Raw genomic sequence first — 14,748 nt, 5'->3', positions numbered from 1 at the left:
GCAATGTAAAAGTGGAGTAGGAGATGGATAAGGAGTGGGTCCAGAAAGTAGAGAAAGTATACAGGAACAACATGTAAACCAAAGGTATACCACGTATACAAATTGAATCTACCTGGATGCATAAGACCTCTGTCCTCCTAGTTAATTGTACTATCCCTACCTATAATAATGCTATAATAACAGGTTACAGCAAAATATTAAAAATGGTATAATAATAATTACACTGTTAAAATTGTTTTCCATGTAGTTTTTGGATAATAAACCTGGTGTTTAGATATGCAAAACAGCAATAACATTTAATACCTACAAACAATGCATATATCACATACTTCCCCCTACAGTGAAAAGATGATATGAATATCAGCTTAGTGTTGAAAGTATGGCCGGCAGATCATTTGCAATTTGCATCTTTTCAAACTACTGCTTATGCTGTGTCATGGGGTGGGATAACACACTTAGAGGAAAATTGCTATCCACCCCCTTCTGTATGCATGAACTCACAGATGCCCATGATTGGCTAGAGTCACTGTGATTGACAGGGGAATACGAGCGTACCATCCCTCCTACCCAGATACCATAGCTAATTATTCCAGCCACAGATGACAGGGTGATCTCTGGATGATAGGGATGAAAAATTTTCAAACATCTGTTGCACCACTCTGTAGTCCACAAGCTAGTATAAAAATATAAATAAAGCTGACACATAACCGCTAAAGTTTCTTTAAAAAAAAAAAAAAAGTACTTTGTTATTTGAATGCTTTATCACATAAAATCAAATTTAAACAAATTAGCTCCCAATCTCCTATTCATTTGCCACATCCAAAGACTGATAGTTATTTTATAGGACTATATTAACCCAGTCCCAGCTGATTCATCATAAAGCATATTGTGGGGGAAATAATTACTGAACGCGTCAACATTTTTTTTCAGTAAATATATTTCCAATGAGGCTATTCACATGAAACTTTTACCAGACACCAGTATTAACTCAAGAAATCTACACGCATAAAGAAATCCAAACATTAAAGTCCATAAATGAAGTTGTGTGTAATAAAGCATAATGACACAGGAAAAAATGTATTGAACATGCTAACTGAAATTTATTTCAAACTTAGTGGAGAAGCCTTTGTTTGTAATGACAGCTTCAAAACGCTTCCTGCATAAAGAAATTAATCGGCCGCAGTATTCACGTGTGATTTTGGCCCATTCTTCTAAACATATTGTCTTTAACACTCTACAGTCTGAGGCCTTTCAGACACTTTTGAGGTAGTCTGACATGCCTTTACATTTTAATATATTTCACCTATCTAAAAAACAATCATACAAAAATGCTACATATGCTAATATTTACTACAAACTCACCAACAGTAATTTGAGATCAGTAAGAATGTCATGAATATAGGTTTTGTTTAAATCAACTTTAAATTTACACTTTTCAAAAAACCTATTTTCAGTGGTGTTTGGGATGCTGTGAAACACATTATAAACATTTTTGACAGGACTTTTGAGCTCTGAACCTTGTAAACATAGGTGTTGGCTACACATAGGTGATTAAATCATGCAGAAATGTCATGTGGTCTGACTACAAAAGTTGTAGAACTTTGAAGTGACACTATTTTTTTTCAAAGCCAGTGGCTTACACAATGAATATAGATGAGATAGGTGTCAACACCTGTAATAGTTCCCATCCCCACTGTCAAAGGTAATGGCCCTCCCTATTGTCAAAGGTAATTGCCCATCTGGGATGTCATTGTGTCTCCCACACCCCACACCCATCTGGTTAGTGTGAATTGTAAGGAAAGAAGAGACAATAAAATCCTTTTTACAGTTTATTGAAAATACTGTTTTCAACCCCAAACATGCAATGGAATACTACAAAATAAGATGAATAAAAGAACAATGAATTGTCATTCCTGATCAGGATGCCAAGCTTCAAAACAGTTTCTGTCTTGTTGAAGGCAAAGGAGGACATCACATACTTTGCACTCCCATGGGGTTTTTATTTGGTAGCAAAGACTATGAATGAAAAACTTTATCTATAGCTTATGGGTAATTAGTTGACCTTTCTGGTTGCTATGATACGTTTTTCTAATCTGTTACGTAGACAGAGGTTTTAGCAAAGCAAGCTGCTTTACATATGTTTTATCTAGAAAAGTGATAGATATGGTATGCACAGTTGACGGAGGCAAAATAATTCACTCAACTCTGAACATGTATGTACTATGAAAGGCTTTAGAAACGTTTAGCTGCAGCTTGCGTGCATCATGAATTGCAGTGCTACGCATGTAATCATAATCATTCCATGACAAAAGCTAGACAACAAAACTTACTCATCACAAACATCCTCTGCCGGATCAAGTCGAAGTTCGAAATGGCAACGTTCCTCCTCACTGTCCTCATTTTTGGGTAAAATGAGCTCCAGGCGCTGTGTTTCCCCGGAGAAGTGCCTGCTTTTCGTGTAAAATGTGCGAGCTCCAGGCGGTTTTCTCCGGATGAGCGCCAGGCGCTGTGTTTCCCCAGAGAAGTGCCTGCTTTTCGGGTAACATGTGCTCTTGTTTTTATGAGTAAATTTGGGCGTTGTCACACATTTTCTTGCCTTGTAATTACCCAATAACGACCGCCGATTTACCATAATGCTATCATATGAATATCTCTCATTGCTAATGGGTGGGACATCATGAGCTGTTTTCTGACTCAGAGACTGAAACGTGCATTCTGTTCATTTTACTCTCCTCACAAAGCTCTAAAAGTATGTGTAGTTTCGATCTGTAAACATTTGGAAAGTAGACTGTTCAAGGTTTCTGGGGATGTCAATTTTATGGTTGTAGGATAAAAACTCTGAGATTTTGATGAGGAAGTGCGAACATTCTATTTTCCCCTGCAGGGTTAATCTTGTTCAATTGGATTCAAGTCAGGTGATTGACTTCTAACACCTTCATTTTTTTTCTCTGAAACCAATTGAGAGTTTCCTTTGCTATATGCTTTTGTTGTCCTGCTGGAAGGTCCACCAACGTCTCATCTTCATCATCCTGGTGGATGGCAGCAGATTCTTCTCAAGAATCTCCCGGTAAAGGGCTCCATTCATCTTTCCTTCAATTATATGAAGTCTGCCAGTAGCATGCGATGAAAAACAGCCCCACACCATGATGCTTCCACCTCCAAACTTCGATGTTGGTATAGTGTGTTTATGGCGATGTGCAGTGCCATTTCTTCTCCAAACATCGTGTGTAGTATGACATCCAAAAAGTTACATTTTGCTCTCATCTGACCAGACTACACTCCCCCAGTATTTCAAAGGATTGTCCGAATGAGTTGTAGAAAACTGTAAACAAGCTTCGACATGCCTTTTCTTTAGTAATAGACACTTGCAGGGTGAACATGTATAGAGGTCATGGTGGCATGCATTACCTATTGTTTTCTCTGTGATGATGGTACCTGCTGCCTCCAAGTGTGTCTGGAACGCTTTACGAGTGGTCCTTGGCTCTTGGGCCACTCTTCTGACTATTCTTCTGACTCCCTGGTCAGAAATATTGCGAGGAGCTCCTGTGTGTGGCCGGTTGATGACAGAGTGATGTTCATTCCACTTGCGGATAATGGCCCCAATGGTGCGTACTGGAAGATTCAGAAGTTTTTAAATACATCCAATTACATCAATATGTTTCACAACAATAAGGTTGCGAAGGTCTTGGGAGGGCCCTTTACTTTTACCCATCATGAGATGTTTCTTGTGTGACACTTTGGTAACAAAAAGTCTTTTCATAGACCATCAATTTACTAACGCAGCTGTTATTAATTTGCACAGATAGGAGGTATAATTACTTTCTAACTACTTACAGATTTCAGCTGGTTCCTTGTCTTACCTTGGAGAACGTCGGGGTTACCCTGTTCCCTGAGAAGGGAATGAGACATTGCATTTAGGATAACAGTATGGGAACGCCTTGCGCGCGTCACCGGTATCTGAAGCTTGTGTAAAATCATGCCTCTACTTATAGGCCTGCCATGATCAGGTGACGTGGCAATTAAGCGCGTCGCATGATATCTATATCTGTGAACCACGCCCCAGCCTCTATTATCTGAAACGAAGATGCAATTCACAGGCCTTCCCTAGTATAACAGTGCTATGCAACGTCTCGTTCCCTTCTCAGTGAACAGGGTTACATGCGTAACCCCGATGTTCCCTTTCAAAGGGAACTTCGACGTTGCATTTAGCATAACAGTATGGGAACGGGAATACCCACTCCGTCATACTGAGGGTAGGGCCTGTTCAAAAATACCCAAGCCCGAGGGTCACTGCAAGACACTCGAGCCCGTGGTGGAAAGAATATCCAGGCTTTAATAATGAATGAATGTGTGTGGCGTAGACCACCCTGCAGCAGCACACACATCCTGCAAGGATACCCCTTTGGGCAAAGCCTTCGAGGAGGCAAGCGCCCTAGTGGAATGAGCTCTTATGCCCAGAGGCATGGCAAGACCGCGCGCCTCGTAAGCCATAGAGATTGCTTCCACTTTCCAATTCGAGATGCGAAGCTTTGACACAGCATCACCTTTACTGTAACCGCCAGAGCGGACCAGCAGCTGCTCCGACTTATGCCACTGGCCGGAGCGGTGGACGCAAGTACAGAGAGCCCTTACAGGACACAGCAGGTGCATCCTCACTTGTTCCGATGTGAGAAACGGAGGAGGGCAGAAAGCCTGCAACACCACAGGGTGGGCAGCCAATGTAGGCACTTTAGGAATATAATCCGGCCAAGTATACAGGAAGGCCATGGCTAATCGAGGGGCAAAGTCAAGGCAGGAAGGGGCAACAGAGAGAGCTTGTAGATCTCCAACTCGATTGAGAGATGTCAGGGCCAGCACAAGAGCTACCTTTAGAGTCAGAAGCTTCTCAGAGGCTGACTCTAAGGGCTCAAATGGGGCCCCTGACAGACCTTCCAAGACCACAGAAAGGTCCCAGGAAGTTATGCGCGGCCTGCAGATGGGCCTCAGCCGTCTGACACCACGCATGAACCTCGAAGTTAGAGGATGTTGCCCCACAGAGGCTCCATCAACAGGGGCATGGCTGGCTGAAACGGCGGCCACGTAAACCCCGATTGTAGAAGGAGCCCACCCCGCTGAGAAACGCTCTTGTAAGAACTCCAGGACTGTAGCTATTGCGCAGTTCACTGGGCCTAGCTGATGTTCCTCACACCACAAGACAAAAAGCTGCCACTTGAGTGCATACAATTTCCTTGTGGATGGTGCTCTAGCATTTAACATGGTCTCTACAATCTCAGTTGTGAGAAAAGAATCTATGAGCTGGTGCCCCTCAGGGGCCAGACCCACAGTTTCCATAGTTCTGGCCGAAGGTGATAAATCAGCTCTCCAGCTTGAGACAGAAGATATACTCTAAGGGCTCAAATGGGGCACCTGACAGACCTTCCAGGACCACAGAAGGTCCCAGAAAAGTATGCGCGGCCTGCAGATGGCCCTGAGCCACCTGACACCACGCATGAACCTCGAAGTTAGAGGATGTTGCCCCACAGAGGCTCCATCAACAGGGGCATGGCTGGCCAAAACGGCGCCCAAGTAAACCCTGATTGTAGAAAGAGCCCACCCCGCTGAGAAACGCTCTTGTAAGAACTCCAGGACTGTAGCTATTGTGCAGTTCACTGGGTCTACAGTGGATCCCTGCGGATGGGAATCTCCCAAGGAGTGCCATCTTGCAGGGATATTATCTCTCAGAACCATATTCCAACTGGCCAATAAGGTGCTACTAGCAGTAGACATAGACTGTCTTGGCGAACTCTCACTAGAACTTGTGGGAGCAGAGCGATGGGGGGGAACAGCGTACAGATGTCACCTCGGCCACATGTGAACCATGGCGTCCAGCCCTAATTGTGCAGGAGGAGTGAAGGTGAACCACAGCGGGCCATGTGTTGTGTCCTCGGAGGTGAACACATGCCATCCCGCTTGGCCAAACCTCGCAGTAGGGACTCCACCACTTGTGGATGGAGCCACCCTGCTCCAGATGAGGGTCGCACCAGAGACCGTGAGCTGGATAGCTGCCTAAGACTGCGCTCCAGCCCATGAGGGAGGTGTCTCTCATTACCGTCTTGCGCTAAGGAGACACCCCTAGAGTGTGACCCACGGCTAGAAACTGGGGACACTCAAATTCTCAGAGCACGTAGGCATCGCCACGTGACACTGATTATTCTCAGAGGTTTTGTCCTTGGATGAAACCCCCAACTTCTGAGCCACCACTGAACGGTCTCCTGTGCAATAGGCCCATAAATGCCAATAGTCTCCCAAGATCCAGCTTTATCTTTCTCAGTGTTGATAGGATTGACCCTACGCGTGTTGGGGATAGACACGCCCTCATCATAGTAGAATCCTTATAACCCCTAGAAAAGTTGTCCACTGCACTGGGGAAAGCATAATTTTCTGAGATTCAACCTGAGCCCCAAGCCCTTCATGTGGGCGAGAACAACATCTCGATGTTGAACCGCCAGTTCCCTGGATCGTGCTAGAATTAACCAGTCGTCCAGGTAGTTTGGTACACAGATGCCCTGAAGTCACAATGGAGCCAGAGTAACATCCATGCACTTTGTGAAGGTGCGAAGGGATAAAGCTAGCGATATTTCTATGTGGAAATATGCACCTTTTAGATCTATCGCCACAAACCAGTCCTCAAACTGAATCTGTGGCACGATAAGTTTGAGTGCCAGCATCTTAAACCTGTATGTCCGAAGAGTACGGTTCAGATGACGCAGATCTAAAATTGGCCACATACTCCCATCTTTTTTGTGAACCAGGAAATAATGGCTGTGAAAACCTAGGGAGGTCCCTTAGGGAACGGGGTACATGTTCTATGGCCCTATTGTCCAAAAGGGAACTTACTTCCTGCGCTAACGTCGGGCTCTGGTTTGTGCTGACTACTGTGGTGAGCACACCTCTGAACCAGGGGGCGGGGGGTCGAGCTATAAACTGGACCCGGTAACCCTTTTCTACAGTAGATAGAAAACATGGAGACACATTTGGAAGTAGTTTCCACGCTGCCTGATGTTCTTTTAGTGACGTTAACTATTCCATATTCTATTGCAGGGAAAGCATCAAATTTTCGTTGCCCTGTGACAACTCGCTGACCAGAGAACACTGAAAACTTGGGGACCGCCTAGGCTAGGGGAGGCCCTACAGGGGCTACCTGCCCTAACAACCTCATGTCCCCTGATACGTCCCTCCACGGCCCCTCAGGACTGCTCTTCTTTGCCTGCTTGGCCTTTATGACCATTCTCAGATCAGGCCTAGTAGCAGACGCGACTGTGGCCGTCCGGTTCCTCTCACTGTCTGCGGGGGTTGGCGGGCTGCCATACTCGCCTTCTGGGTCTTCCTCGCACTTGTGCTGGCCCGGGCTCCACTTGTGGATGCCCATGTGAGCTTGAGACAACAGGGAAGGAACTGGCTTTTTTGAATGCCGCCATATGTCGAGCTCACTCAGCAGGTCTGCTTGGTAGGCCTGCAACACTGTCATTGTCTGCAGTGACCCACAAGCAAGACTACTACTGCATAGGCTTGCCGACCAATGCCTCGGCAGCCTTATACGGTGGTCTGCGATGCAAAGCCGGCCCCCCAATTACCTGCCGTCGATGGAGAGAGGTAGCTCGCAAGCGCCTCCTCCACCTTCAGCATAGCTAAATAGCCATGCCGTTCATTCCCCACAATGGCTGAATAATCCAACATCGTGGGGTTATAAATATGGCTTATGCATGGTTTTCCCCCAGAAGCCTGATATTTTGTCATGCACTTCTGGAAGACAGGGGAGCTTCTGCAGTGTGAGGGATTTACTTTCACTGGGGAGAAAAAGGCTCATCCAGCCTTAGTTATCACTTCAAGCAGCTCTTTATATGCTGCTCTCAGTTTTTAGCACATCTTTCTGGCTCCTCGGAGTCAGAGAGGAAAGTGTGCACCTTTCCCCGTGATGAAACAGGAGCAAGCCGTAACACACTTGAATTCTTTCTCGCTCACTACTTCTCTCTCTTTTCTTTTCCTTTTTTTTCTAAAAAAAAAAAAAGGGATAGAAAAGTTTAGAGATTTTGAGAAAATATAGAGTAATATAGAGAGATATAAATATATCATGCGACGCGCTTAATTGCCACGTCACCTGATAATGGCAGGCCTATAAGTAGAGGCATGATTTTACACAAGCTTCAGATACCGGTCACGCGCGCAAGGTGTTCCCATACTGTTATGCTAAATGCAACGTCGAAGTTCCCTTTGAAAGGGAACTGCTTTTTCTTGGTGTGTTCAATACTTTTTTCCTGCGTCATTGCACTTTATTACACATAACTTTATTTCTAGACTTTAATCTTGTGAATTCTTTATATTTACGGATTTCCTAAGTTAATAATGATGTCTGGTGAAAATTTCATGTGAATAACCTCATTGGAAATATATTTACCGAAAAACTTATTTCCCCCACTGTATTATTTCCAAATTCATTTATTTAGTAGTTTACTAATTATTCAGTAACTTCAGTGAAACAAAAAGACAGAATGACTTAAGAGGAACAGCTTTGAGAAAATTTAGTGAAAAAGTGATAGAACATGTTATACTAATGGAATGAGGATGTCTGGGGGAGGAAGGGTCAGACAAATCTGAATTTTGAAGGTTCCTAAAGAGGAACCTTTATTGCACCAAGTGGCTGAAAAAACTTTGGTGGCAGACCACCCAATTTATAAGTGAGCTACATATAGTCTCAAAGTAAATAAAACTAAATAACACTTAATGTTTTGTTGCATATCCCTTTCTTGCAATAACTGTATCAAGCTGGCAACCCCCTGACATCACCAAAATGTTGCATTCTTCCTTTGTGATGCTTTTCCAGGTTTTACAAGGGGCTCTAACTTCAGTCCCCTCTTCAGGAGGTGAAATCCATTCTCAATTGACTTAGCCAGTCTAAAACCTTTAACTTTTTTCCCACCTAAGGAAGTCCTTCATTCTGTTGGCAGTGGTTTTTGGGTCATTACCTTGCTGCATGATGAAGATCTGCTCAATTAAATTGGTGGCATTTCTCTGTAAAGCAGGCAGAATCTGTAGACTTCTGAATTAATTCTGCATCTACCATCACGAGTTACAATGGCATCAATAAAAATTAGTGAGGTCATTCCAGAAGTTGCCATGCCACTACCTCCAACGTGTTTGTACATTTCCGATCATGAGCAGATCTTTTCTTTTGCCACACTTTCGTCCATCCATCACTTTAGTAGAAGTTAATTGTGGTCTCATCAGTTAAGAACACTTTGTTCTAGAGCTTGGCTCATTCCTGTATTTCTTTGTGACTTCCAATCTGGCCTTCTGATTCTTAATGCTGATGAGTGGTTTACATGTTGTGGTAAGGCCTCTACATTTTCTGCCTCTACATTTCTACAGTTCCTCTACAAGTCTTCGATCGGTGAATTGTGGTACCATCACCCCTGCCCTGTGGAGGTTGTTGGTGATGCCACTAAATACTGTTTTGGGGTTTTTCTTCACAACTCTCACAATGTTTCTGTCATCAACTGCTGATGTTTTTATGCCCAATGCTTGTGCAATGACTGATTCATTTTCCCTCTTTTCTAATCTTCAAAATGGCTTGCTTTTGTCCCATAAATATCTCTCCGCTCTTCATGGTGGTTTATCTTTTTTAACAACAAATGTAGTATTCACATAATACCGAGGGCTCAAACCAAGAGTAGAAATTCAGAGCTATTAACTGCTTAAATGATCAATCTAACAGAACACACCTAGGTAACGAGAAACACCCACCAGTCACATGTACCAATATTTTTGATCACTCGAAAAAATGGGAGGGTTCAAACAAAGGTGCCAAGTTTTAACACATCTAGATGTAAATATGAGGAATTGAATGCTGAAATTCTTATCTAGTGTTTCATTCATCTTTTGATCGCAAACCCAAGTGTCTTCAATGTATAGTGAAAACAATGGAATTGGCCTTGCTGTTCCAACACTTTTGGAGGGGTCAGTATAACTGGATTTTTGTATTCTTCTCCATTCCCCTAGACAAAAGCAGTAGTTCTAGCATCCACTACACAGATCCTGGAGAATCCTAAAACAGAATCCGTGCAATCATCTATTTTCTTGTCTGTGTTTGAGTGAAACATTACCACGTCTGCGTGACCAGAACAGTCTTATTGCATTGGTCTGACCAGCACAAAACACTCCAGATGATCGGCACCCTACAAAGACTCAACTCTGTCAAGCTTCCTCAATGGGTTGCCATGGATCTCTCAGAGCCATACGATGGATTTTTTTGGCTATCCTGAGTATTTTCTCTTTGACTGCCAATCGCATTTTTTGAATCTGGCACACCCCAAGCCTGACCAGAAGCAGTGGCTAGGGTTCATACTCTCCCGGCTTGTTGGCCAAGCCCACCAGTGGGCGGCGCGGCTGGCCTGTACAGATTCCAAGGGTTTGTACAATGTAATTCAGTTTGTGGGACTATTAATAAACAAGTTTGGGAGTCTAGAGTACGCCCCCAACCTGGAGGAGTGTTTGGGGAAGGCCTGCCTCATAGATAAACCTGACTTGCCATTCACCACCTATTATGAGCAGGCAAAGAGGGTGACCTGCTCCCCACTATGTGGTCTGAGCAGCCGAGCTCCAGCCGGAGGTCAACGTGGCGACCTCTTCCCCAGAGTTCCAACCTGAGACCCACGAGGTGGTCTCATCCCCAGAGTTCCAGCCTGAGACCCATGAGGTTGTCCCATCTCCAGAGCTCCAGCATAAAGTCAAGTTCCTGCTAGAAGTCAACGAAGTGACCTCCGAAGCAAAGTTCCCGTCTGAGGTAGAAGAGACGACCTCTTCAGCCAAGTTCATGTCTGAGGTCAATGAGGCGACCTCCCAAGCCAGGTTCCTGCTCGAGGTCGATGAGAAGACCTCTCCAGCCAAGCCCCTGTCCGAGGTCGAAGAGACGGCCTCTCAAGCCAGGTTCCTGTCCGAGGTTGAGGACACGGCCTCTCAAGCCAGGTCCCTGTCCGAGGTCGACGAGACGGCCTCTCAAGCCAGATCCCTGTCTGAGGTAGAAGAGACGGCCTCTCAAGGCAGTTTCCTGTTTGAGGTCGATGAGGCGACCTCCCAAGACACTTTCCTGTATGAGGTCGACGAGGCAACCTCCCACGCCAAGTTATTGTCGGAGGTCGACGAGGCGACATCATGACCAACCAGGTTCTGCTCACGCTTGAAACCAATGGCCCAACCAACAAAGTTATGCTCACACCAGAGTCTGCTGACATGACCAGCCAACTACTCCTCACGCCTGAAGTCAACGTCATGACCAACCAAGTTCTCCTTATGCCGGAAACCGACAACATGACCAACCAAGTTATGCTCACGCCAGAGTCTATTGACACGACCAACCAAGTTCTCCTCATGCATGAAACTGACGTCACAACCAACCAGGTTCTGCTCACACCTGAAGTCGACGTCATGATCAACCAGGTTCTTCTCACACGTGAAGTCAATGTCCCGACCAACCAAGTTATGCTCACGCCAGAGTCTGTTGATACAACCAACCAAGTTCTCCTTATGCCTGAAACCAACATCATGACCAACCAAGCTATACTCGCGCCAGAGTTTGTTGACACGGATAACCAAGTTCTGCTCATGCCTGAGTCTGTTGACACAGCCAACCAAGTTCAGCCTGCAGAGTAAATGGAGGACGACATGCCGCATTCCTGCTCCACTGAGGACGATGCTCCGCCAAGTAAGTATGTGTGTATATATATATATAGTAAGTAATAAATTAATAATATATATTCTGGTGTGTGTCTGTGTGTATTGGGTTATTTTCAGTCTTATATAATTGGATAAACAGTTGTGTAAAGTTTTAGTCTGATTATATATTTGTAACACTCAGTTTGTGGATTTTATTTTAAATAAACAAGAAAGTTTGCCTGCTCCCCCATCCGATTAATCGAAAAAAGAAAAAAATAATAATATATATATATATATATGACACACACACCTTATTGTTAGTCTCCAACAAACATGTACTATGCCTCCATTTTGTCACAATGGGAGCGGGCTGTCTTCGGTCCAAACTGCATGTTTTAGCCATATTTCCACTCCCCTGCAAGAGACAGACTGAACTAAATCAGAATTAACACATATACACACATTGTATATACCAAGAACTAAACAATTTATAGCCACTCAAACAGTAGATGTCCAAATAAAACATGTATACTCAAGAACATGAATTAAATGCATTCATTAGTGACAGACAACACTACTTGAAAGTGACTACGTTACACAAGTTATACATTTAGCAGTATTACCTAAAGAATAGAATGTAAAAATTATAGTGCTTGTTATAACAACTGCAAACAAACTATTACCCATCACTTCTCCCCACTCTGTCTTTCTGAAAGATTTTTCCCATGCAAAAAATTAAAAGAACACCTTTGAAGTTGACTGTTAATGCACTGACACTGGAGCCTCAATAAATAAATGCTAAATAAATAATCTCCTTATATAAATACTGAGCAATTTGTCATGTATGTCAATGATTAAAAACACAGGGTGAGGGGTACTAAGTATAAGATTTTATTGTCCCTGCTCAATATTACACCGCTACAATATCCAGTGACATTTACACTGTATTACAAAACCTACTAAACACATTTTACATACAAGTACTGGATTTTAACATTGGCTCTCCATAGAAGATAAAATATTTTCACATTTATGAGGAAAAACCCATTGTTACAGATGTGAAATCTCACCGTTATGGTCCTGTCTATGGAAAAGTATATGTTTTAAAAACATTAAGAGATGTCTAGTGGGTATTTAAACCACCAAATTTTGACCTCTGAGACTCTGATTATGCATTATTTAAGCCTGCGTTCACACACACACACACACACACACACATATATATATATATATATATATATATATATATATATATATATATATATATATATATATATATATATATATATATATATACATACACACACACACATACACACACAGTATCTCACAAAAGTGAGTACACCCCTCATATTTTTGTAGATATTTGATTATATCTTTTAATGTGACAACACTGAAGAAATGGCACTTTTCTACAACATAAAGTAGTGAGTGTACAGCTTGTGTAACAGTGTAAATTTGCTGTCCCCTCAAAATAACTCAACACACAGCCATTAATGTCTAAACCACAGGCAACAAAAGTGAGTACACCTCTAAGTGAAAATGTACAAATTGGGCCCAATTTGGTGTTTTACATACAGGTGTTTTCAAGAGAAAAAACATAGACGGGGCATCATTTGGGTACTCAGTGTATTTTATTGATTTTCAAATCGAATGTGCATTAATGGAAAAACTCTGCATTCCTACTCCCTCTGCATTTTCTTTTTGCTGGGGAAAGGCGGAGCTTAGCCTACCTTTTATCTAGCTGTCAGTGCAGACCAGTGTTGCCAAGCCAGCGACTTTTCAGACCCCTTTAGCGACAAACCTTTCCAAATGTGGCCAGTACTGTCCTGCAAGAGCAAGGTCTTGCTTTCCCGCTGCACTCACACCTCTCTCTGTGGCTGCTCTGTTCAGTGAGAGGCTGAGATTTAACAATGTCATGGATAACGAGACGTGCCCTTCGTCCCAATTTATATCATTCATATGCGAATGTTTTTAGAATGCAAGATGAATGTAATGCAACATGTACATGTAAAATAGTACACGTTATTACAGCCTAGTTCTCTTGTTCAAAGTAGTTATAGTGTTCAGAAACATTTTTGATCATTCATGTTCCATACCTGTCCGTTATATAGTTTTATAAAATCATAAAAGTTATGAAAAGTAATTTAAAAAAAAGTACAAACACAAAAGACAAAAAATCTGGGATGGGAGGTTCCACATGAAATTAGCCCTTACATGCAAGAAAATACATGCATGGATTTTCAGTCTATTTTATTCAGAAGTACACATTTTTAAAGGTCTTTTGATGGAGAAGAATCTGGGCTCAGCCCCGGATGATTAACAGTCCATCTAATGCCGTTGGCAAGTATTAACGATTTCAGTAGTTATGTTTTAACCATGTCTAATAATGGCTGTCATTTAGATTCTACCTAGAGGAGTAAAAAAGAAGCAATCTGTCAAACAGATAGGAAAAACATCATCACGAGAGGTGTGTCCTTTAAGGTAGGGGGTAACCGATCAGCTGAGTAACAAACTATACTGTATGTGCACTCCTATTCATCTCTCTCGCTCTCTCTCTCTGTCTCTCTCTCACACACACTTAGATTTATTCAAATACTATAAGAACGATAACATTGTAGCGGTCCATGTAAATCCCCATGGTGTTTTCGTTTTTAGAATTTAATTTCTAAAATGTTACTATAATAAATAAATTAATAAAAATTTCTAAAATGTTCCGATAAACAGTAAGCCAGAAACAGATTGTAGTAATATAGAAAGGCTCAAAATTGTGACCATTTTGGTCGCACATGCTCCCGAAATTTAATCTGTGTGACCTCAAAATATATTTGAACATTTGTGCGAGTGCAAAAAACTGTTGTGGTGCGACCGGTTTCATTTCTCTAAAAACCTTTGCTAATTACTGCACAGTATGTGCCTGCTATGAGCTGATACAGTGACCGGTCCACCGTTCTATCCAACGTTACATAACCAATTAACCTTCATCTTTACACTCTCAACTTTAACGCAGAGTTTAGATTGGTCACTATTAGCTGCCAATCACTCCCTTATACTGCCCTC

General features: G+C 42.8%; 1 protein-coding gene across 9 annotated transcripts in view; it reads right to left on the bottom strand.

The window, feature by feature from the left end:
- arhgap12a (Rho GTPase activating protein 12a) overlaps nucleotides 1-14,748 on the bottom strand; it is an 84,816-nt gene that overhangs the window by 27,382 nt on the left and 42,686 nt on the right. For 7 of the 9 annotated variants that reach the window (XM_047162682.2, XM_017495225.3, XM_047162687.2 and 4 more), the window contains one exon: nucleotides 11,999-12,103. The exons of the other annotated variants lie outside the window; for them this stretch is intronic. In XM_047162682.2, the coding sequence (XP_047018638.1) occupies nucleotides 11,999-12,103 (105 nt within the window). The remainder of the gene's footprint in view (nucleotides 1-11,998; nucleotides 12,104-14,748) is intronic. 9 annotated transcript variants of the gene reach the window in all.

This window comes from Ictalurus punctatus, chromosome 20 (assembly GCF_001660625.3).
Source record: "Ictalurus punctatus breed USDA103 chromosome 20, Coco_2.0, whole genome shotgun sequence".
NCBI classification, from domain to species: Eukaryota; Metazoa; Chordata; class Actinopteri; order Siluriformes; family Ictaluridae; genus Ictalurus; species Ictalurus punctatus.
The sequence above is the reverse complement of the archived record's forward strand: the minus strand, read 5'-3'. Positions and strand labels throughout refer to the sequence as shown.